We start from the raw sequence: 23,311 nt of genomic DNA, 5'->3' as shown, positions 1-23,311 counted from the left end.
GCACCTTTCTACTCGTAAATATATCTCGACCACTTTACAATATGCAATTCGTAACTGAATATTTTATTGATAAAGAAAAGAATTTTTACTTAATTTTGCTACACACATATGCATTCTTTTACATTGCAATAATTACGCTCGTGGGAGGAGGTATGATGGTATATGCATACCTTAAACACGTTTGCGGACTATTTAGCATTGCTAGGTAAGAGACAAATGTAAAAATAGACATAACGATTGTGATTATGTGTAAAATAGGTTTTATCTATTAGTAGAAAAGTAAATATATTGTACATAATTTCAGTAATAAATTTATTTGTAGTTACCGTATAGAACAATCAATGATATTAAATATTTATGAAAACACTGATCTGAGGAACAAGATGATCGAGAAGAAGATACGTCTTGCAGTGGATGTTCATCGTACAGCCATTGAGTGCGTTTCTGCTACACATGTACGATGATCCGAAAACACTAGCGCAGATGAGCTTTCTAAGACAAAAATTTTAGAACAAAAATGTCGAGGATATAATATGTACAAAGTTTAGAAGTGAATGATTGAAGTTTACTAATACCATACCTAAAATTTCCGCTCTCAGATATGTCGGAATACCATAATTATTACACGTAATTTTGAAACACCTATATATTTCCCATGTTTTAAATAGTTGTTGTACATGTGAAATAAATTGCTCTCATATTCTTTAAGGTTGTCTGACTTATTTACGTCTAGTTTTAATGGAACATACTTTTGTCTAATGGTAGTAGCCGTACTTTGTTTATGCTTTAATCTATATGAAGTAAGTTCTTTAACAAAGGTTTGCAGTTTTATGCATTCTTGTATGAGCAATTCAACAGGATATGTAATGGAACCACTGATGCACAAAAATAGAAATAGAAAGCAAATAAAACAAATATTGAAAATAATTATACATGCATATACGAAATGCAATTCATCATATTATCAATGATCCACCAAGTTTTACTACAGAATCAAAAGTATTTAATAGGAGAAACATTTTACGTATTTTCCATTTTACGTATATCTATTATGATATACATATCTAACTTAGGTGAAAAATATTTTAAGACACGCACGTTTCTTTCCTCTTCTCTCGCTAACACAACACACACACGCGCGCACGCACATACGCACACGCACGCAGGCACAATGTGAAAATTATATTGTTCTAGGTACTTGAAACTGCACTGCTTCGAGATAAAGTAGAGGAATTTCTATTACACCTTATATTTGCATCTGCTGTGCTTCTATATTCGTTCCTAGCCAATACTTCCGGTGAAGAAATTATAGAGCACTACAACAACATGTTTTCTACTGCGTAAGATATTTGACATAAACATTTGACTTAATTTGTCATTACTTCTTACTATATCAATAATATTATAGAATGTCTTAACACATCAGATTAGAATAACAAACATGATGTTGAAATTAATAATTATTTACATAACCTGTAAATATGAACTTCAATGTTTTAGCTTAATCATGTATTTCGCATTTCAAATGATCTTATTGACTAATTGTTACTTTACAGATACAACGTTCAGTGGTATATGGCTCCCATACGCGTACAGAAATTGATATTGTTCCTGTTGCAAAGAAGCTGTAAGATGTACGGCCTCAAAACAGGTGGACTTTTTATAGCATCTTTAGAGGGCTTTGCTTCGGTAAAGGTGTATTAGACATCAATATGTGTGACACATGTATAACATAACATATTTTGGAAGCCAAATTAATGTTTTCGTTACAGTTGTGTACTGCATCGGTATCTTACTTTACTGTTATATATTCTGTGCAGAAGTGATACCAATATCAATCATCTGATAGTATAGTGAAAGTAAGTGAGTAAACTTAAAGATAAGGCAACATGTGTCTCGTTTTCAAATAACTTGTTGCATAAAAATATCAATTTACTATGAGTTCAATATTTACATATTAAGTAACATTATAATATGTTTATATAAAACAGTTTATGTACAATTATAGAAAATAATTAGAATAATACTTGAGCAAGTAAAATGTGCTGTGCATGTGTAGCGTGCACGCGTGTGAACTTGTATATTAGGTTTCTATATTTGTATATATAAAAGTAATTGCTTAATTTACATTTAATATCTTACAAACTGAGATATGTTCGTGGAATCTGCTATCACAGAAACATCTATAATCGTCATTTAATAAAAATGATCATTATTAGAATATGATTAGAAAATTGTCCTATTGTAAGATATCACAGTATACAACAGATAAATACATATATTTAAAAACATGCATGTTTGATTAAAAACTAAAATTTCTTAATGCAGTTATATGTAACAAAAATAAAAATTGCAGATAGATTATATGTGCCATTGTAAGATCAAGAAAGCAATTCTCGTTCTAGAAAACAATTATATCCTAGGAATATGTGGAATAAAATGAAGAACATGGAGATGTACTGGTTGGAAATGTCAAGTACATGTGATATAATATAACTATGATAACCATGAATTGTATAAATTCATATAAATCATATAATTTTAAAGTTGACACTGATGTCTCATATTTTGAAATCCAGCAACAGTGCCAAGGTTTTGCATTAATTTATAAACATAAAATATAATAAAGGTGATCGTACGAAGAAAAGACACAGAAGACTGAAGTTGAAGAAGCATTGTTCGATGGTGAGACAAACCAATTGCGTTGTTTTTAATATACTAAAGAGATTATAGTTATAAACTTTTGAATCAAGATATTTCGAATGATACATTATGTACGAATACTTGCATTCACAATTACGGGCATTTGTGATATTATTTTTGTAGAAATCGTTTGTACTATGGCAACAACCCCCCGTCACTGATGTGTAGTCCAGTAGTATATGGTCTATGGGTAAATATATTGCATTAATGAATCAAGATAACTTATTTCATGTCGTATGTTTTGTATGAAGATTTATATTCACAGTTATAGACATTTCGTAATATTACTCTTTTTATAGAAGCTGTTTTTCATAAAAGTATTTTAATAAAATAATAACGGTATTCTTATCCATAATCGAACGATATCACAATTTTGCGTTAAAACGATGTATATTATTCTTTTTCCATAAAACCCACCACTATATGTACTTGACGTTTTTGTACTATTTTACAATCCATGATCAAAAACACTGAAAACTGAATATATGTTACAATCCAATAAATAGGTGTTTTGCAAACCAAACGACATTTGCGGATGCATTTCAACAGTCTTTACAAACGTAATAAGTCGCAGACAATGATATGTTACATAATTACCGTCATATCAAACCTGATGTGTACGTAGGATTAACCAGCTAACACTTCTTTTCAGAAAGATGTATACAGTACGAAGGCGTGAACTGTAATGAAGAACGCGAAGATGTACTGCCTGGAAAAATCACTGCGCTTGCGCGAACCTTAGGCAAGATATCATGTCATGACTATCTTTCTGTGAGAAACAAATATCCATTGTACCATCATTACGTCGTCAAATCGATCCGTTAATCGCCTACTTTTCTCTCCCGCGCCAGTTCTCTTACACGAAAATTATTTCTATAGCCCTATTTTTTATTTCTTTTTTATTATTTTGACAGCATTACATGGCATGTTCTGTAGTACTTCTATAATATTATAGCATTTACTGACTATGTCGTATTTAATATTTTATGTTATACGTTATGTCCATGCGTTTATGACAAAGTGTAAGAAAAATTATGTAATTTTAATACAATAAGGGAAATTGTTTCTATTAGGTAATTTGGTCTATTAGGTAATATAGGTAATTTATCTTATGCTAAAAGAAAAATATTCTAAAATATCCGAGTATACTTCAGAATGTGAACCTCGATCGACATATTCTCAAATGTAGTTGTATGCTCGACGAAGAATGATCTGTATAGTTGAACATTTTAGAATACAACGAATTTTACTATTAACTATTGGCATATGGCCTTACAACCAATCAAAATTTGTCCGATTTCAGTTTTCATTGCTTTCGGTTGTTACAAACAGCTATATTATATTTCAGGTATGCACACATTTCGATTTGTTTTATTACTTAATGAAGGATTAAATATTATCATAATAAAGCGGTACGTATTTCTATTATTGTAGCAGTTGTTCACTAACAAGCAATATTTGAAATGTTCCTTCATTACCGTTAATTATACTTGTTTTATGCAGATTTGTTAAACCTTGTAAAATTATTTTTGGTATGGACTTTATTACAATACGTGAACAAACATATAAAACTTAAATTTTTATTACAATTGTGTAAAAAAATAATTAAAGTTTATTTAGATTTACCCAGTAACACAACACCTACACCAGCAGAACCTGCAATTTTATAATTATAATAATATTTATGACATAATACGTATGCACTTTTTTAAATATAACACTGGTAAATTTATTAATTGCAGCTAACACAGTTTATAACTTCCGAATTAACTGTTGAGCGTATTATAAAAATTTTATCTTCAACTTTGTTTTGTCTTGTGTGCGCAATTCATCAACTTTCTTATTGGATTAACGCAGATATTGTGAGTTGACCTTTTACATAAGTATACTCTAAACATTTTCCGATAAATGAATTTTCATTTAAAGAGCTTTAACAAATTTTTTCATAAATATGAATTGCCCAACATTAATATTATTAATATGATAGGTGAAATGTTTTCTGGAGCGTCTCCAGCATGCCTGCAATGAATTAAAAGATGAAAACGAAATGGCTATAATAAAGAAATATGCAACTAGTGCAGAATATATCTCAATTCTAGTTTTACGTAAGAAACTATTGAATAATACCTATGCTTCTGCCTGTGAACATGTGCACTCAAGCTGTTTCATTAGTAATCATTTGACTGGAGAATGAGAAGAATGTCATGAACGTTGTAATAGGGATTGTAGGGATGTTAATTGTAAAAATAAATAAATTAAAATTAATTAAATTAATTATTCATTAAGATAAAAAATAAGTTTTACTCATGGGATAATGATTGCTAATAATATATTGTGTTTCAATACAGAAACGTCATAAATTTTATTAATATTAATGTTCATGATTTTATTTTATTTATTCTTACCGTAAAAATTATATTATAATAATTATTTCTTAGTTTGTTTTTTCGAGAATATTGCAACCATTTCTCCTACTTGTTGTTTAGTATATTTTTATAGTTATTGGTTTATTTTCATTGGATTATTTCTTATTCTTCAAACAAACGTTTAATTTTGGATATGTACAAAGTTACAATAAAAACGAACAGTTTTAATAATGTTTCTATAGATAAAAAATTCGCGCATCTTATGTTTTTTTTTTCACAATTACTGTCGCAATTTTGGTATTGTTCAACTAAAAGATATCTGCAATGGAACGAAGATTACAGAATTCAAATGATGGATAATCTGAAATTTACACGATGAAGCAATATTTGGATATAATAGAAGATACCAGTTTAATACCTTAATCTCCCTTATCAATTATTTTAAACTAATTACAGTGTTCGCGGTGTGCTGGGCATTTATTGTTATTCTTATGCCGCGAATTCTTAGCACCTTTTTACTCGTAAACATATCTCGACCATTTTACAATTTCCAATTCATAACTGAATATTTTATTGATAAAGAAAAGAATTTCTATTTAATTTTGCTTCACGCATACGCGTCCGCTTACATATCATTAACTGCGTTGATTGGGGGAGGTTTGATAGGATGTGCATACCTTAAACACGTTTGCGGACTATTTAACATTGCTAGGTAAGAGACAAATATAAAAACAGATTTAATGATTGTGATTATGAGTAAAATGGTTTTTATCTACTAGTAGAAATGTAGAAATATTGTACATAATGTCAGTTATAACTTTATTTATAGTTACCGTATAGGACAATCAATGATAGTAAATATTCACGAAAAAACTAATCAGTGGAATAAGATGGAAAAGAAGATACGCCTTGCAGTGGATGTCCATCGCACAGCCATTGAGTGCGTTTCTGTTTCACATGTACGATGATTCGAACACACTAGCACAGATGAGTTTTCTAAGAGAACACTTTTACAATAAAAGTGTCGAGGATATAATGTATACAGGTTTTAGAAGTGAACGATTGAAGTTTACTAGCACCAAAACTAAAATTTTCACGCTTGGATGTCGGAAAGTCATAATTATTACACATATTTATGGAACACCTATATATTTCCTGGTTTTTAAATATTTGTTATACATGTGAAATAAAATACTTTCACGGTTTTTAAGGTTGGCTGAATTTTTTATCTCTAGTTTTAATGGAACATACTTTTGTCTAACAGTGTTATCCATACTTAGTCTATGCCTCAATCTATGCGAAGTAAGTTCTTTAACAAAGTTTTGTAATTCTTTTTTGTATTCTTGGATGAGCAGGTCAACAGGATATATAAGTTGAATGTAACTACAGATGCAGAAATATAATGGAGTGAAAGAACAAGAATTATTACATACATGTATACAAAATTTATTCATAATTATATACATAATTCATATTTTTACCAATGGTCTAAGCCTTAGACACTATAAGGTTTAATAAAGACCCAAACTTAATATGAAAAACAGATTACGTATTTGCTATTTTATGTATATTTATTATGGTATATAACTCATCTAAAAAATGTTTTGAAACACACACGCTCCTCTGTCCTCTCCACACATATGCACACATACACGCGTACTTGACCATACACGCACGCAGCACGCACGCAGGCAAATAATGCACAATGTGAAAATTATATTGTTCTAGGTATTCCAAACTGCACTGCTTCGAGATAAAGTGGAGGAATTTCTGGTACACCTTATATTTGCAACTGCTGTGCTTCTATATTGGTTCCTGGCCAATGTTTCCGGTGAAGAAATTATAGAGCACTACAACTACATGTTTTCTACTGCGTAAGATATTTGGCATAGTTATTTGACATAGTTATTTAACTTGTACAATAGTAATACTATTATAGAATATATTAACATATCAGAACAGAATAACAAACATGAAATAGAAATTCATAATTATTTACATAGGCTGCAGAGCATGTACTTCTATATTAACTGTTTAACGCAATCATATATTACGCATTTCAAATACTCTTATTGACTAATTGTTACTTTGCAGATACAACGTTCAGTGGTATATGGCTCCCATACGCGTACAGAAATTGATATTGTTCCTGTTGCAAAGAAGCTGTAAGATGTTCGGCATCAAAACAGGTGGACTTTTTATGGCATCTCTAGAGTGCTTTGCTTCGGTAAATTGTATTAAACAATATACAAGTTATATTAAATTATAATATACATATATAACATAGCACATATTTTGGAAGTCAACTTAATATTTTCATTATAGATATCTACTGCATCGGTATCTTACTTTACTGTTCTATATTCTGTACAGAAGTGATACCAGTATCAAACATCTGATAGTACAGTGAAAGTAAAAGAGTAAACTTAAAGATAAGCCAGCAATTACCACGTTTTCAAATAACTTGTAGCATAAAAATATTAATTTACTATGAGTTTAATATTTACATATCAATTGCTATTATAATACGTTTAACAGTTATAACAGTTTATATAAAATTATGGAAAATAATCGGAATAATATTTGCGCAAATTACATGTTATGCCACAGTGTTATTAAATCAAATTGTGTGCGTGTATGAGCGTGCACGCGCGCCAATTTGTATATTACGCGTTTCTGTAGTTGTAAAAGTATTTTTTAAATTTTCAGTTAAAAAATACTAATAATTTAATATCTTACAATCTGAGATATTTTCGCAAAATCTGCCAAACATCTATAATAATGGAAGTAGCATTCCCGAGAATGTCATTCTAATTATATCTAAATAATGATCATTTAATCAAATTGATCATTAGTTGGATATAATTAGGAAATTGTTCTATTGTAAGATGATATCACAGTGTACAACAGATATATATTTAAAAACATGCATGCTTTATAAAAAACTAAAATTTGTTAATGCAGTTACATATAATATAACAAAAATAAAAATTGTAGAGAGAGTATATATGCCATTGTAAGATCAAGAAGGCAATTCTTGTTCTAGAAATTATGTGTTAGGAATAAAATGTAGAACATGAACGTACTGGAAATGTCAATTGCGCGAAGTTAGATCAAGTTATCAACTTATCAAGTTATCTACTTTTCTGTGAGAAATAAATATATGTTGTACTTTTATGAAAAGGCATCAAATTCGATTAATCGCCACCTTTCTCTCCCATCTAAATGGCGAGAAAATTATTTCTGTAGCACCTTGTATTATTGATAGTTTATGTTACTTTTATCGGTATATTTAAATTAAGGAATCCCAGTAAACACAAAGTAACAGGTAATATACATGTTAGTTATAATTTCCCACTCATTAATATAAATCCAACATAACATACGTGTTATGTAACAATTACATTGTTGAGTGAGAAATTATAACTAACATATATATTACCTGTTCCTTTGTGTTTGCTGGGATTTTACCTTGGAAAATACACTAACAATAAAAGAAAAACATTATACAATATTCTTTATTTGAAGGAGATAGATAAAAGTGCTTTGAGATATCGTTCTCAAATGTTCGGACAGTGTGGAAGGTCGAATAAGAACGGCCAGTATTGATACTGAATTTTCTTATATCTATCGAATTGCTCTGAAGGCAATTAAGTTATGTCTTATCATCGGACAATGCTTGTCCAATTTCAGCCTTCTGTGTCTTTTCTTCCAACGATCAGCTTTATTATATTTCAAAAACGTCTTAAATTCGTCAGTAAATATAATGACAACTCTTGTTTATTCGTTGATCAAATGGCAATACAGTTAAATATTAATTAACAATAACATGGCTTTTCGACCATAATGATAAAGACCTAAAAATGATGGTCGAAATGTCGTGTTGTTAATTACTATTTAACTGTATTGCCACTTGGTCAATGAATAAACAAGAGTTGTCTTTATTATATTTATGTTTATAAATTAGTGCAGAAACTTGGCGCTGAAAACTTGCTGGATTTCAAAATATGAGACATTAATGTCAAGTTAGAAATTATATGATTTATATAAGTGTATACAATTCACGGTTATCATAGTTATATTATATCACATACAATATCACAGATAATTCAGAAGCACCAAGGTTTGTATATTAAATACTTTTGTACTTATTACATTTTAAAAATATATCTTTTCTAAATATGTTACAATTATGAATTTGTGATGCAAGATAACTGATTTCGTGTCATATGTTTTGTAGGAAATCTTGTTCATTTTTGTATTAACTGTTTTTGCAGGAACTGATTTTACTACGATGAATAGATTACAAGTATAAACTTTTGAATCAAGATATTTCGAGTAATTCATTTTGTACGAACATTTGCACTCATAAATAGAGGCATTTTCTGATATCGTTATTTTTGTAGAAGCGGATTAACCAGAATTAATGCTTCTTTTCAGAAACATTTCTTCTTCTTTCCAATAATGGCGCCTAGTCCAAACGGACTAATTCGGCCAAGATAACCAATTGACGTATATAATAAATACCAAGTAAAATGGATAAATATAACAAAAATTCGTAAATATGATAAAATTAAAAAAAGAGTGTAGTCAAGTCACTTTAGTCGCCTCGTACGACAAGCAGGAAACACTGTAGGAAAATTCTGGCCCGCCCACCACACGGGCCTTTTCAGAAACATGTATACAATACGAAGGCGTGAACTGTAATGAAGAGCGTGAAGACGTACTGCCTGGAAAAATCAATTGCGCTTGCGCGAACCTTGGGCAAGATATCATGTCATGACTACTTTTCTGTGAGAAACAAATATCCGTTGTACTGTCGTTACGACGATCAAATCGATCGGTTAATCGCCTACTTTTCTCTCCCGCGCAAATTCTCTTACGCGAAAATTATTCCTATAGCATTTTTATTTCTGTATTATTTCGACAGCATTACATGGCATGTTCTGTAGTACTTCTATAGTATTACAGCATTTACTGACTACGTCGTATTTAATATTTTATGTTATAATGTGTCCATACGTTTATGACAAAGTGTAAGAAAAATTATGTAATTTTAATACAATAAGGGAAATTGTTTCTATTAGATAATTTGGTCTATTAGGTAATATAGGTATTTTATCTTATGCTAAAAGAAAAATATTCTAAAATATCCGAGTATACTTCAGAATGTGAACCTCGATCGACATATTCTCAAATGTAGTTGTATGCTCGACGAAGAATGATCTGTATAGTTGAACATTTTAGAATACAACGAATTTTACTATTAACTATTGGCATATGGCCTTACAACCAATCAAAATTTGTCCGATTTCAGTTTTCATTGCTTTCGGTTGTTACAAACAGCTATATTATATTTCAGGTATGCACACATTTCGATTTGTTTTATTACTTAATGAAGGATTAAATATTATCATAATAAAGCGGTACGTATTTCTATTATTGTAGCAGTTGTTCACTAACAAGCAATATTTGAAATGTTCCTTCATTACCGTTAATTATACTTGTTTTATGCAGATTTGTTAAACCTTGTTAAAAATTATTTTTGGTATGGACTTTATTACAATACGTGAACAAACATATAAAACTTAAATTTTTATTACAATTGTGTAAAAAAATAATTAAAGTTTATTTAGATTTACCCAGTAACACAACACCTACACCAGCAGAACCTGCAATTTTATAATTATAATAATATTTATGACATAATACGTATGCACTTTTTTAAATATAACACTGGTAAATTTATTAATTGCAGCTAACACAGTTTATAACTTCCGAATTAACTGTTGAGCGTATTATAAAAATACTGTCTACAATTTTCTTTTCTTTTTTGTGCCTAATTCATCAAGTTTCTTATTGGATTAACGCAAATGTTGTAAGTTGACTTTTACATAAGTATACTCCTAAACATCGTCCGAAACATGATTTTTAATTTATAGATCTTTTACAAACTGTTTCATAAATATGAATTGCTCAACATTAATATTTTTAATATGATAGGTGAAATGTTTTCTGGAGCGTCTCCAACATGTCTGTAACGACTTAAAAGACGAAAACGAAATCGCAATAATAAAGAAATATGCAACTAGTGCAGAATATATCTCAATTCTAGTTTTACGTAAGAAAATATTGAATAATACCTATGCTTCTACCCGCAACATGCGCACTCAAGTTGTTTCATTCGTAATCATTTGATTGAGGGATAGGAAGAATATCATGAATGTTGAAATAGAGATTTTAATTGTAATAATAAATTAAATATAATTAATGTAAGTAATTATTCATTAGGATAAAAAATAAGTTTCACTCATGGGATGATGCTTGCTAATAATATAGGTATTGTGTTTCACTAGATAATACCATACATTATTAGCCACCTATACTAGATAACATCATACATTTTATTAATGTTCATGTTTTTATTTTATTTATTCTTACTTCTAGTTATTCTTACCGTAAAAATTATATTATAATAATTATTTTTTAGTTTGTTTTTTTCGAGAATAATACAACCATTTCTCCTACTTGTTGTTTAGTATATTTTTATAGTTACAGGTTTATTTTCATTGGATTATTTCTTATTCTTCAAACAAACGTTTAATTTTGGCTGTATGTACAAAGTTACAGTAAAAACGAAAAGTTTTAATAATATTTTTATAGTTAAAAAATTCGCGCATCTTATGTTTTTTTTTCACAATTACTGTCGCAATTTTGATATTGTTCAACTAAAAGATATCTGCAATGGAACGAAGATTACAGAATTCAAATGATGGATAATCTGAAATTTACACGATAAAGCAATATTTGGATATAATAGAGAATACCAGTTTAATTACTTAATCTCTCTTATCAATTATTTTAAACTAATTACAGTGTTCGCGGCGTGCTGGGCATTTATTGTTATTCTAATGCCGCGGATTTTTAGCACTTTTCTACTCGTAAACATATCTCGACCATTTTACAATTTCCAATTCATAACTGAATATTTTATTGATAAAGAAAAGAATTTCTATTTAATTTTGCTTCACGCATACGCGTCCGCTTATATATCATTAACTGCGTTGATTGGGGGAGGTTTGATAGGATGTGCATACCTTAAACACATTTGCGGACTATTTAGCATTGCTAGGTAAGAGACAAATATAAAAACAGATTTAATGATTGTGATTATGAGTAAAATGGTTTTTATCTACTAGTAGAAATGTAGAAATATTGTACATAATGTCAGTTATAACTTTATTTATAGTTACCGTATAGGACAATCAATGATAGTAAATATTCACGAAAAAACTAATCAGTGGAATAAGATGGAGAAGAAGATACGTCTTGCAGTGGATGCCCATCGCACAGCCATTGAGTGCGTTTCTGTTACACATGTACGATGATTCGAACACACTAGCACAGATGAGTTTTTTAAGAGAACAATTTTACAACAAAAGTGTCGAGGATATAATATATACAGGTTTTAGAAGTGAATGATTGAAGTGTACTAGCACCAAAACTAAAATTTTCACGCTTAGATGTCGGAAAGTCATAATTATTACACAATTTTGGGACACCTATATATTTCCTATTTTTTAAATATTTGTTATACATGTGAAATAAAATACTTTCACGTTTTTGAAGGTTGTCTGAATTCTTTATGTCTAGTTTCAATGGAACATACTTTTGTCTAACAGTGTTATCCATACTTATTGTATGTCTCAATCTATGCGAAGTAAGTTCTTTAACAAAGTTTTGTAATTCTTTTTTGTATTCTTGAATGAGCAGGTCAACAGGATATATAAGTTGAATGTAATCATAAATGCACAAAATTATAAATAGAAAGGAGTGAAAAAACAAGAATAATTACATGTATAAATACAATTACATACATGCATACAAAATGTAAGTCATCTTTTTATCAATGGTCTAAGCCTTAGACTCTAAGGTTTAATAAAGACTCAAAATTACATAATATGAGAAACAGATTACGTATTTGCTATTTTATGTATATCTATTATGGTATTTAACTTATCTGAAAAATATTTTGAAACATATACGCTCCTCTCTCCTCTCTACACATATGCACACATACACGCGTACATGACCATACACGCACGCAGCACGCACGCAGGCAAATAATGCACAATGTGAAAATTATATTGTTCTAGGTATTCCAAACTGCACTGCTTCGAGATAAAGTGGAGGAATTTCTGGTACACCTTATATTTGCAACTGCTGTGCTTCTATATTGGTTCCTGGCCAATTTTTCCGGTGAAGAAATTATGGAGCACTACAACTACATGTTTTCTACTGCGTAAGATATTTGGCATAGTTATTTGACATAGTTATTTAACTTGTACAATAGTAATACTATTATAGAATATATTAACATATCAGAACAGAATAACAAATATGAAATAGAAATTCATAATTATTTACATAGGCTGCAGAGCATGTACTTCTATATTAACTGTTTAACGCAATCATATATTACGCATTTCAAATACTCTTATTGACTAATTGTTACTTTGCAGATACAACGTTCAGTGGTATACGGCTCCCATACGCGTACAGAAATTGATATTGTTCCTGTTGCAAAGAAGCTGTAAGATGTACGGCCTCAAAACAGGTGGACTTTTTATAGCATCTTTAGAGGGCTTTGCTTCGGTAAAGGTGTATTAGACATCAATATGTGTGACACATGTATAACATAGTACATATTTTGGAAGTCAAATTAATATTTTCATTATAGTTATCCACTGCATCGATATCTTACTTTACTGTTATATATTCTGTACAGAAGTGATACCAGTATCGATCATCTGATAGTATAGTGAAAGTAAGTTAGTAAACTTAAAGATAAGGCAGCATGTGTCTCGGTTTCAAATAACTTGTAGCATAAAAATATCAATTTACTATGAGTTCTATATTTACATATCAATTAATATTTTATTATGTTTATATAAAACAGTTTGTATAAAATTATAGAAACTAATCAGTATAATATTTAAGCAAGTAAAATGTGCTTGTGCATGTGTAACATGCACGCGTGTGAACTTGTATATTAGGTTTCTATATTTGTAAAAGTATTTTTTAAATTTATATTTATTTAATATGACATTATATTATAATCTGAGATTTTTTTCGCGAAATCTGCCAAATATCTATAATCGTGGAAGTAGCAGTTCCGCGGATGTTATTTAATTAAAATAAGCATTATTATTTGGATATGTTTAGAAAATTGTCCTATTGTAAGATGATATCACAGTATACAACAGATAAATGCATACGGTTAAAAACATACATGTTTTATAAAAAATAAAAGTTCTTAATGCAGTTGTGTATAATATAATAAAACTAAAAATTGCAGATAGATGATATAGTACAAGGGCAAGAAGTGAATGCTCGGTCTAGAAAACAATTATGTGCTAGGAATACGTAAAATAAAATGAAGAACGTGAAGACGTACTGGATGAAAATGTCAATTACACTTGGACGAACTTGGAAATCAAGTTAGTACATCATGACTACTTTCCTGTGAGAAATAAATATCCGTTTTACTTTTATTAAGGCATCAAATCGATTAGTTGCCACTTTTCTGTCCTATTTTCTGTTCTCATTTAAATTGCAAATATAGTATTTCTATTACCTTGTATTACATCCTGACATATTTTATATTACTTTTGTTGTTATCTATGGAAAATTAATGAATTTTACCTTGCAAAAATGCGCTAGAAAAAAAATTATATAATATTCTTTACTTGAAGAAGGAGATATTCAAAATTGCTTTGATATACCATTCTCAAATGTTCGAATGTGGTAACTCTAATAAGAGTAGTCTACATTGATACTCAATTTCTTTAAATCATTGAACTATATTGTAACTGGAATGCGCACCAGGCCATTGCCGTTTAGACAAGGTGCACGTAGCGGGTATTCCTGTCGTTCTTTTTCACTGTAGCTGTGACAATATTATACAATCAAACTTAACTTACATTGTATAACCCATCAACAAGTATTCGAACTTCAGAAGTCAATATCTCTTGAACGAAGCGTTTACGAGCATACTTCCAGAGGAAAATTTTGTTTTCTTTTGAAATTCTGAATCTATATTTTCAGTCTGGCCATTTAATCCGGGAGCACCCTGTATATTGGAAAAAGACAACGATCCCCACTATTCGCCCTTTCTTTCTAAACGAATCACGTGGCCCGAGAACAATAGTGGTCCGCATTCTAGTTAGGATATAGTTCAATGCTTTACATCCATCGAATGTCTTCGGTCGCAATTGGTTTATGTCTAACCATCGAATAATACTTGTTGTTAAAAAGTGTGCTTGTGACATGCGGTGGATTCAGTGTGACTGAACGATCACGTTCATATTTTTTGTACCAAACGAAGCAGTACGGCTGCTTCAGTTCATTATCTTGTCGCATTACATATTTACCTCTTGCAATGGCGTATGGGTGTTCTGCCCATTGAGCCACAACAGCGAAGAAGAAGAAAAAGAAGAACAATGCTTGTTCAACTTCAATCTTCAATCTTCTGTCTTTTCTTTCTACGATTAGCTTTAGTATATTTTAAGGGGAAGCTGGAGTTGTCTATATTACCGACGGAGTGAGTGATTTTTTAAATCTTCATCATCTATTCACCTTTTCATTGGTTGCGCAGAATAAAAAATCCTTTTGCACGATATCAAGGAACTAATTTTGTGCTCTGTTTTACTCTTGGGACACGATGTTACACAAAAATATATTCACAAAATTGTAGCGCACAGAAATCTTTTTATTTACACTTCTAAATTCACTTCTAAAAGTATCCTCGTATTCCTTCATTGTATCTCCAGTCCGCTCGACAGCGATTTTATACATACAAAGTCCATAACTTTCATATTACACAAATTAATGTAATGAGGTTAGGTCACAAGCTGATAACAAAACTGCAAGTTTTAAACTTTTTTCCATTTTGAATATAAAGCTCTGTCTCTGTCTTTTTTACTATGTATACTTCATTTTTGGAAAAGGGGATTTTTTTATTCTGAACAACCAATAAAAAGGATTCTGTGTGCTACAATCCTCAATTTTGTCGATAATACAAACGATTCCAGCTTCCCCTCAAGTTTATAAATTAATGCTAAAAACTTGGCGGGTCTTGTTGCTGGATTTCAAAATATAAGATATTAATGTCAACTTAGAAATTAGATGATTTGATATATATTCACATTAGGGACGACCTCACCGATTTCAATGTCCTTGACATATATTGTTTTTATATAATGTTTATAGTTTTTATAAATAGATCACAGGTATGAACATTTAAGTTAAGATAATTTATTTCCGGTAATATATTTTGTACGATAACATTTGCATTCACAATTGGCGACGTGTTGTGATATCATTACTTTTGTAGAAACCGTTTTTAGTATGGTAAGTATACAGGGTGTAATTTAATTCGCGCCCACTATTTAAACAGTGATGTTTCTCATGAAAAACTGAGTCGAAAAGTCCTAAATGATTTTTTTCTATAATGTTTAATAAAGTAGTAATTATTGAGTAAAGTCAATCCTATCAACGCCGTCCTTTTGAAGTGTACCCGTCTGTGAGTTACACAGACTGTCTAATAAAATAATTACGTATTCTTACTCCATAATTATTCTTATCCATAATCGAAACGATATGACAATTTTTAGCGTTAAAACGATGTTATACTTTTTCCATAAAACCAACCAACGTGTGCACTTGGCATCGTTTTTACTTTTTTATTTTACAACCCATATAATCAAAAAGACTAAAAAACCGAGACGAATATATGTTACAACACAATAAATATTGTTTTGCAAAAAACTGATACTTGTGAATGCAATTCAACATTCTTTACAAACGTAATAAGTCGCAGATAATGATATGCTATATAATTACCGTCATATCAAAACTGACGTGCACGTAGGATTAACCAGGTAATGCTCCTTTTAAGAAACATGTATACGTTACGAAGTCGTGGACTATAATGAAGAGCGCGAAGATGTACTGCCTGGAAAAATCAATTGCGCTTGCGCAAACCTTCCGCAGAATATCATGTCATATAACTACTTTTCTAAGAAACAAATATTCGTTGTACTGTCAGTACGACGTCAAATCGATCGGTAAATTGCCCACTTTTCTCTCCCGCGCAAGTTGCGCGAAAATTATTTCTATAGCATTTTTATTTCTGTATTATTTCGACAGCATTACATGGCATGTCCTATAGTACTTTTATAGTATCATAGCATTTACTTACTACGTCGTATTTAATATTTTATGTCACACGTTATGTTCATACGTTTATGACAAATTTTAAGAAAAATTGTGTTCATTTTAATGCAATAAGGTAAATTGTTTCAATTAGGTAATTTGCACTGCAGGTAATTTATCTTATGCTAAAAGAAAAATATTCTAAAATATTCTAGTATACTTCGGAAATTGAAGTATGTGAACCCCGATCGACATATTCTCAGACGTAGTACGTTGAATGCTCGATGAAGAATGATCTGTATAGTTGAACATTTTAGGATCCAACGAATTTTGTTATTCGCTATTGGTGTATGGCCTTACAACCAATCAAAATGTGTTCAATTCCAATATTTATTGCTTTCAGTTGTTTTGAATAGCTTTGTTATATTTCAGGTATGTATGTACATATTTTGAATTATTTTATTACTTGTTGAAACAATATATATTCCTATTATTATAATAAAACATTACGTAGTTCTAATATTGTAGCAGTTGTTCAATAATAAGCAATATTCAAGATGTTACGTTGACATTACCGTTATTTATTAAAATATAGTATAATGCAATTGTTATTTCGTGATTATACATGTTTATAATACATAGAGTTATATAGAGTAAAGCTGACAGTCGTTGGCAGTATTATATTCGGTGGAATACTTACTATACTAATAATAAACTATATTTGTAATTTATTATTTCTGTTTTTTTGTTATGAAATGTACTAAGTATTTATTAAATATTTTATACATGTATGGAAAGTAAGCGCATTTCCGCAATTCTAACCCACAAAATTGCGAGTGCCAATTACTGTGTATAATTTGTAGCATGCGAATGATTTGTCACCCTTACCCTATAAAAAATACTTAAATATAATATATATTTCTTACATAAATCATAATATAATAAATCATAATTGTTAATTTAATAATTTTAATAAATTAATAATTTTTATAATTGATGACAACAGATAACGCAAATTGAATTACAACTTAATTTTTATGTCATATAAGAGTTAATTACTCTTTTGTTTGCTTTCAATTTTTTATTGTTTTATGCAAATTTGTTAAACCTTGCTATAAATTATTTTTGGTAGAAATTGTGTTAATATCCGCGAGCATACATATAAAAGTAAATCTTTATTAAAATTTCGTAAAAAAGTAAAATTTAGTTTTGCTCATTAACAAAAACTGCACTAACAGAATCTACGGCTTTATAAATATAAGAAATATGAGAAAATACGTATGCACTGTTTTTAATATAGCGTTCTGATAAATTTATTAATTGCAGCTAACACCGTTTATAAATTCCGAATTAACTGTTGATCTTATTATAAAACTTCTGTCTACAATTTTTTTTTCTCTTTTGTGTCTAATTCATCAAGTTTCTTTTTGGATTAACATAGACGTTGTGAGTTGACCTTTTACATGAGTATACTCATCTAAACATCTTCCGATAAATGATTCTGAAGTCATAAACATTAATTTTTTCCAAATTTTTTAAATAAGAATTGTCTAATATTAATGTTATTAATACGATAGGTGAAAGGTTTTGTCGAGCGTCTTCAGGATGTCTGTAACGATTTAAAAGACGAAAAAGAAATCGCTATAATAAAGAAATATGCAAACAGCGCGGAATATATCTCAATTCTAGTTATATGTAAGAAAATATTGAACAACACCTATGCTTCCGCCCGTGAGCGCGTGCACTGAAGTTGTTTATAATATATATCATTATTATAATGGACATATATAAACATGTAAATCAAAGAGAAAACCAAAAAATTCTAAGCAAAGTTAATTGCAAGTGTATTACAAAAAGACGGAAACGTTTTACTGCCGGGCGCAATAGCATCTCCGCTTTTCGTCTCGCTTGTTAAAAGTGTGATAAGCGATTGACATTTTGTACATATATCACATATGCATTGTGTTATCCCGCAATTTCGTTCCTGGCATTTTGAATAATGTCATATGAAAACTAATTTCCAATGTAAAATGTTAATATCAGAATAAGTAGTAATTATTTGATTGGGCGAAGGGGAGAATATCATGAATGCAGTAACAGAGATCCCAATTGTAATTATGAATTAATTAAAATTAATTATTTATTATATGATAAAAAACAACGTGTACTTATGGGATGATCTGTTAATAATATGTTGTGTTTCACTAAATATATATGTATAATGCCATACATTATATTAATGGTAAAATGTTTATGTTTTTACTTAACACGTTCGTTGCCAGTGTCACATATGTGTGACGGTAACAGTTTTATTTGTTGATTTGTCAAATAAACAAAATCTGCGCAGGACTTGGCAGATTAGCTTGGAAATTAATTTGACTCTATAACTGACATTATAACTAATAAATGATGACTTATAACTGATAGATTGATTGTGAGATTATGTCGCTATATTGCACATGTTCGCATTTTCGCAATTATTAAAATAGATTAGCTTGTATCCCAGTGCCAGTCTATATAGCGTGGTCTGCGGTGGACGGTTTCTCTCCCCGGGGCCCGAAAGCGAACATGTTAATGTTTTTAGTTTATTATTTGTATTATTACTGTAAAGATTACATTATAATTATTATATCTTATTTTGTTTTTCTCAGAACAATGCAGCTGTTCCTTCTACTTGTTGTTTAATATATTTTTAAAATTATTAGTTTATTTCTTATTCTTTAAACAAACGTTTAATTCTGGTGTATACACAAAACTACAATAAAAAATAGAAATTTGTAATCATGTTTCTATACATAAAAAATTCGCGCACATCTTATACTTTACTTTCACAAAGTACTTTAACAAGTTTAATATATTATTCAACTAAAAGGTGTCCACATTGGGAAGATAATTAGAGAATGTTTAAACGATGGAAAATCTGAAATTTGTGTGTTAAATATTACAAGATAATAGAGAATACCGGCTTAATTCATTAATCTCTCTTATCAATTATTTTAAAATATCTTTACAGTACTTGCGGTGTGCTGCGCATTTATTATTACTCTTATGCCAATTTATCCACGGATTCTTAGCACTGTTCTACTCGTAAATATATCTCGACCACTTTACAATATGCAATTCGTAACTGAATATTTTATTGATAAAGAAAAGAATTTTTACTTAATTTTGCTACACACATATGCATTCCTTTACATTGCAATAATTGTACTTGTGGGAGGAGGTTTGATGGGATGTGCATACCTTAAACACGTTTGCGGACTATTTAGCATTGCTAGGTAAGAGACAAACAATATTGCATCAAATTGTAACAAAAGACGTAACGATTGTGATTATGTGTTAAATCAGTTTTATCTACTAATAAAAATGTAAAAATATTGTACATAATTTCAGTAATATAAATAAATTTATTTATAGTTACCGTATAGAACAATCAATGATAGCAAATATTCATGAAAAAACTGATCAGTGGAATAAGATGAAGAAGAAGATACGTCTTGCAGTGGATGCCCATCGCACAGCCATTGAGTGCGTTTCTATTACACATGTACGATGATCCGAAAACACTAGCGCAGATGAGCTTTCTAAGACAAAAAGTTTGGAATAAAAACATTGAAGATGTAATGTGTACAGGTTTTAGAAGTGAATGATTGAAGTTTACTAACACCAAAACTAAAATTTTCGCGCTCAGATGTCATAAGTATTACACATAATTTTGGGACCTTTCACTTATACGTTTCCTATGTTTAAAATATTTATTATACATGTGAAATAAAATACTTTCACGTTTTTTAAGGTTGTCTGAATTCTTTATGTCTAGTTTCAATGAAACATACTTTTGTTTAATGGTAGTAGCCGTACTTTGTTTATGCCTTAATCTATACAAAGTGAGTTCACACAGTTTTGCAATTCTTTTATGTATTCTTGAATGAGCAGTTCAACAGAATATGTAAGGTGAATGGACCCGCAGATGCAGAAAAATATAAATAGGAAAGAAATAAAAAAATAAGAATAGTTATACATGCGTATAGAAAATACGATTCATATTATTGTCAATAGTCTAAGTTTTAATAAAAAACCAAAAGTATTTAATATGAGAAATATTTTACGTATTTTCCGTTTTATTTAAAGGATTTTCAATAGTCGAGAACTCTAGGCAATATGCCAATTAACAATATAAACATCTCAGAACTCCTCGGAAAAAGAAAAAACTTTCAAGGGCTAGAACTTTTTCATTTGTCTATTTAAAGGATTTTCAATAGTCGAGAACTCTAGGCAATATGCCAAATAACAATATAGATGTCCCAGAACTCCGCGGAAAAAAAAAAATTTTCAGGGTTAGAACTTTTTCATTTATGGGTCTGATGAATTTTTAATAGCCGAGAACTCTAGGCAATATGCCAAATAACAATATAAATATCCCAGAACTCCCCGAAAAAAGAAAACATTTTCAAGGCTAGAACTTTTTCATTTTTGGGTCTGAAGGATTTTCAATAGTCGAGAACTCTAGGCAATATGCCAATTTTATGTATATCTATTATGTATATCGTTTTATGTATATCTATTATGATATTTAACTTACCTGAAAAATATTTTGAGGCTCACTTCACTGCTTTCTTTCTACACACACACACACACCCATACACACGCGCCGCACGCACGCCCATAATGCGCAATGTGAGAAGTATATTGTTCTAGGTATGTCAAACTGTATTGCGAGATAAAGTGGAGGAATTTCTATTACACCTTATACTTGCAATTTCTATGCTTGTATATTCGTTCCTGGCCAACTCTTGCGGTGAAGAAATCACAGAGCACTACAACAACATGTTTTCTTCTGCGTAAGATATTTGGCGCAATCATTTGACAGTCATAATTCGTACAATATCAATAATATTATAGACTGTATTAGCCTATCAGAGTAGAATAACGAGCATGATGTAGAAGTTAATAATTATCTATATAGCCTGTGTGTAAAGTATGTACTTCTATATTAACTTTTTAACTTTTAAATTATATATTACGCATTTCAAAATATCTTATTGACTGATTATTACTTTGCAGATACAGCATTGAGTGGTATAGGGCTCCTATACGTGTACAGAAATTGATATTGTTCCTGTTGCAAAGAAGCTGTAAGATGCACGGCATTAAAATAGGTGGACTTTTTACAGCATCTCTAGAGGGCTTTGCTTCGGTAAAATTGTATTAGACATCAATAACATAGTACATCTATAACATAGTACATATTGTGAAAGTCAAATGTTTTCGTTACAGCTATCTACTGCATCGGTATCTTATTTTACTGTTATATATTCAATGCAGAATTGATATCAGTATTAATCATAATATATTGAAAGTAAATAAATAAACTTAAAGATAAGTGACAGCAACTGTGTCGTTTTAAAATAACTTGTTGCGTAAAATTATCAAGTTACTATGAGTTCAATATTTACAAAACAATTATTTACAAATTAATTATTATTATAATAATAACAGTTTGTATAAAAGTATTGAAAATAATCGGAATAAAATGTTTGAGCATATAAAATGTTATGCAATAGCGGTAGTAAATTACACTGTATGCATATATGAGCGTGCATGCGTAACGTACACGCGCGTGAACTTGTGTATCAGGTTTCTACATTTGTGAAAGTAGTTTTTCAATTTACATTTATTAAATAGTTTACAAACTGAGATCTTTTCACGGAATTTACCAAATGCCTATAATCGTTATGGACATTCCCACGGATGTCATTTAATCAAAATGAACATCATTAGGAAATGATTAGAAAATTGTCCTATTGTAAGATGATATCATTGTATATAACAGATAAATACATATGTTTAAAAACATGCATGCTTTATAAAAAACTAAAATTTCTTAATGCAGTTATACAATAATATAACAAAAATAAAAATTGCATATAGATTATATGTATTGTACAAGATCAACAAGGCAATACTCGGTTTAAAAAACAATTATATGCTAGGAATGCATGGAATAAAATGAAGAACATGAACAC

The 23,311-nt window shown here is 29.9% G+C and overlaps 2 protein-coding genes and 1 long non-coding RNA gene across 14 annotated transcripts; 2 read left to right on the top strand and 1 right to left on the bottom strand.

Annotated features, from left to right (window-relative positions):
- Positions 1 to 302: 302 nt before the first annotated feature.
- LOC105281803 lies at positions 303 to 3,409 on the bottom strand. 2 transcript variants are annotated; one of them, XR_003407558.1, is made up of 3 exons: positions 3,301 to 3,409; positions 3,121 to 3,173; positions 303 to 2,887 (listed from the first exon to the last, which is right to left on the bottom strand). It is a non-coding gene; the product is annotated as an uncharacterized LOC105281803 (long non-coding RNA). The 2 variants fall into 2 exon arrangements; XR_003407557.1 differs by having other exon boundaries at positions 303 to 3,173.
- A 230-nt stretch (positions 3,410 to 3,639) lies between these two features.
- LOC105281801 lies at positions 3,640 to 8,252 on the top strand. 3 transcript variants are annotated; one of them, XM_026975496.1, is made up of 9 exons: positions 3,653 to 4,051; positions 4,446 to 4,565; positions 4,691 to 4,808; positions 5,526 to 5,781; positions 5,881 to 6,009; positions 6,281 to 6,371; positions 6,798 to 6,943; positions 7,164 to 7,296; positions 7,395 to 8,252. In XM_026975496.1, exons 1-9 carry the CDS (start codon positions 3,911 to 3,913, stop codon positions 7,446 to 7,448), a joined length of 1,188 nt encoding a protein of 395 aa, XP_026831297.1. In that variant the 5' UTR covers positions 3,653 to 3,910; the 3' UTR covers positions 7,449 to 8,252. The 3 variants fall into 3 exon arrangements, 2 of the variants coding, with proteins under 2 accessions (XP_026831298.1, XP_026831297.1); XR_003407556.1 differs by lacking the exons at positions 7,164 to 7,296; positions 7,395 to 8,252 and adding an exon at positions 6,459 to 6,648 and having other exon boundaries at positions 3,640 to 4,051; positions 6,798 to 6,888; XM_026975497.1 differs by lacking the exons at positions 7,164 to 7,296; positions 7,395 to 8,252 and having other exon boundaries at positions 3,640 to 4,051; positions 6,459 to 6,891.
- A 215-nt stretch (positions 8,253 to 8,467) lies between these two features.
- Positions 8,468 to 23,311, top strand: LOC105281806 (odorant receptor 24a). Of its 9 annotated transcripts, XR_003407555.1 has the most exons (12): positions 8,468 to 10,431; positions 10,828 to 10,947; positions 11,073 to 11,190; positions 11,622 to 11,681; positions 11,946 to 12,201; positions 12,301 to 12,429; positions 12,699 to 12,789; positions 13,226 to 13,371; positions 13,592 to 13,724; positions 13,810 to 13,896; positions 14,428 to 14,569; positions 20,299 to 20,388. XR_003407555.1 is itself a non-coding variant. In XM_026975492.1 (11 exons), the coding sequence occupies exons 1-10, from the start codon at positions 10,291 to 10,293 to the stop codon at positions 13,861 to 13,863; spliced, it is 1,230 nt and encodes a 409-aa protein (XP_026831293.1). In that variant the 5' UTR covers positions 8,468 to 10,290; the 3' UTR covers positions 13,864 to 13,896; positions 14,428 to 16,245. The 9 variants fall into 9 exon arrangements, 8 of the variants coding, with proteins under 8 accessions (XP_026831293.1, XP_026831294.1, XP_026831295.1 ...); XM_026975492.1 differs by lacking the exon at positions 20,299 to 20,388 and having other exon boundaries at positions 12,319 to 12,429; positions 14,428 to 16,245; XM_026975493.1 differs by lacking the exon at positions 20,299 to 20,388 and having other exon boundaries at positions 12,723 to 12,789; positions 14,428 to 16,245.

The sequence above is a fragment of the Ooceraea biroi genome, chromosome 2 (genome assembly GCF_003672135.1).
Source record: "Ooceraea biroi isolate clonal line C1 chromosome 2, Obir_v5.4, whole genome shotgun sequence".
NCBI classification, from domain to species: Eukaryota; Metazoa; Arthropoda; class Insecta; order Hymenoptera; family Formicidae; genus Ooceraea; species Ooceraea biroi.
This window is presented reverse-complemented; position numbering and strand designations above follow the sequence as displayed.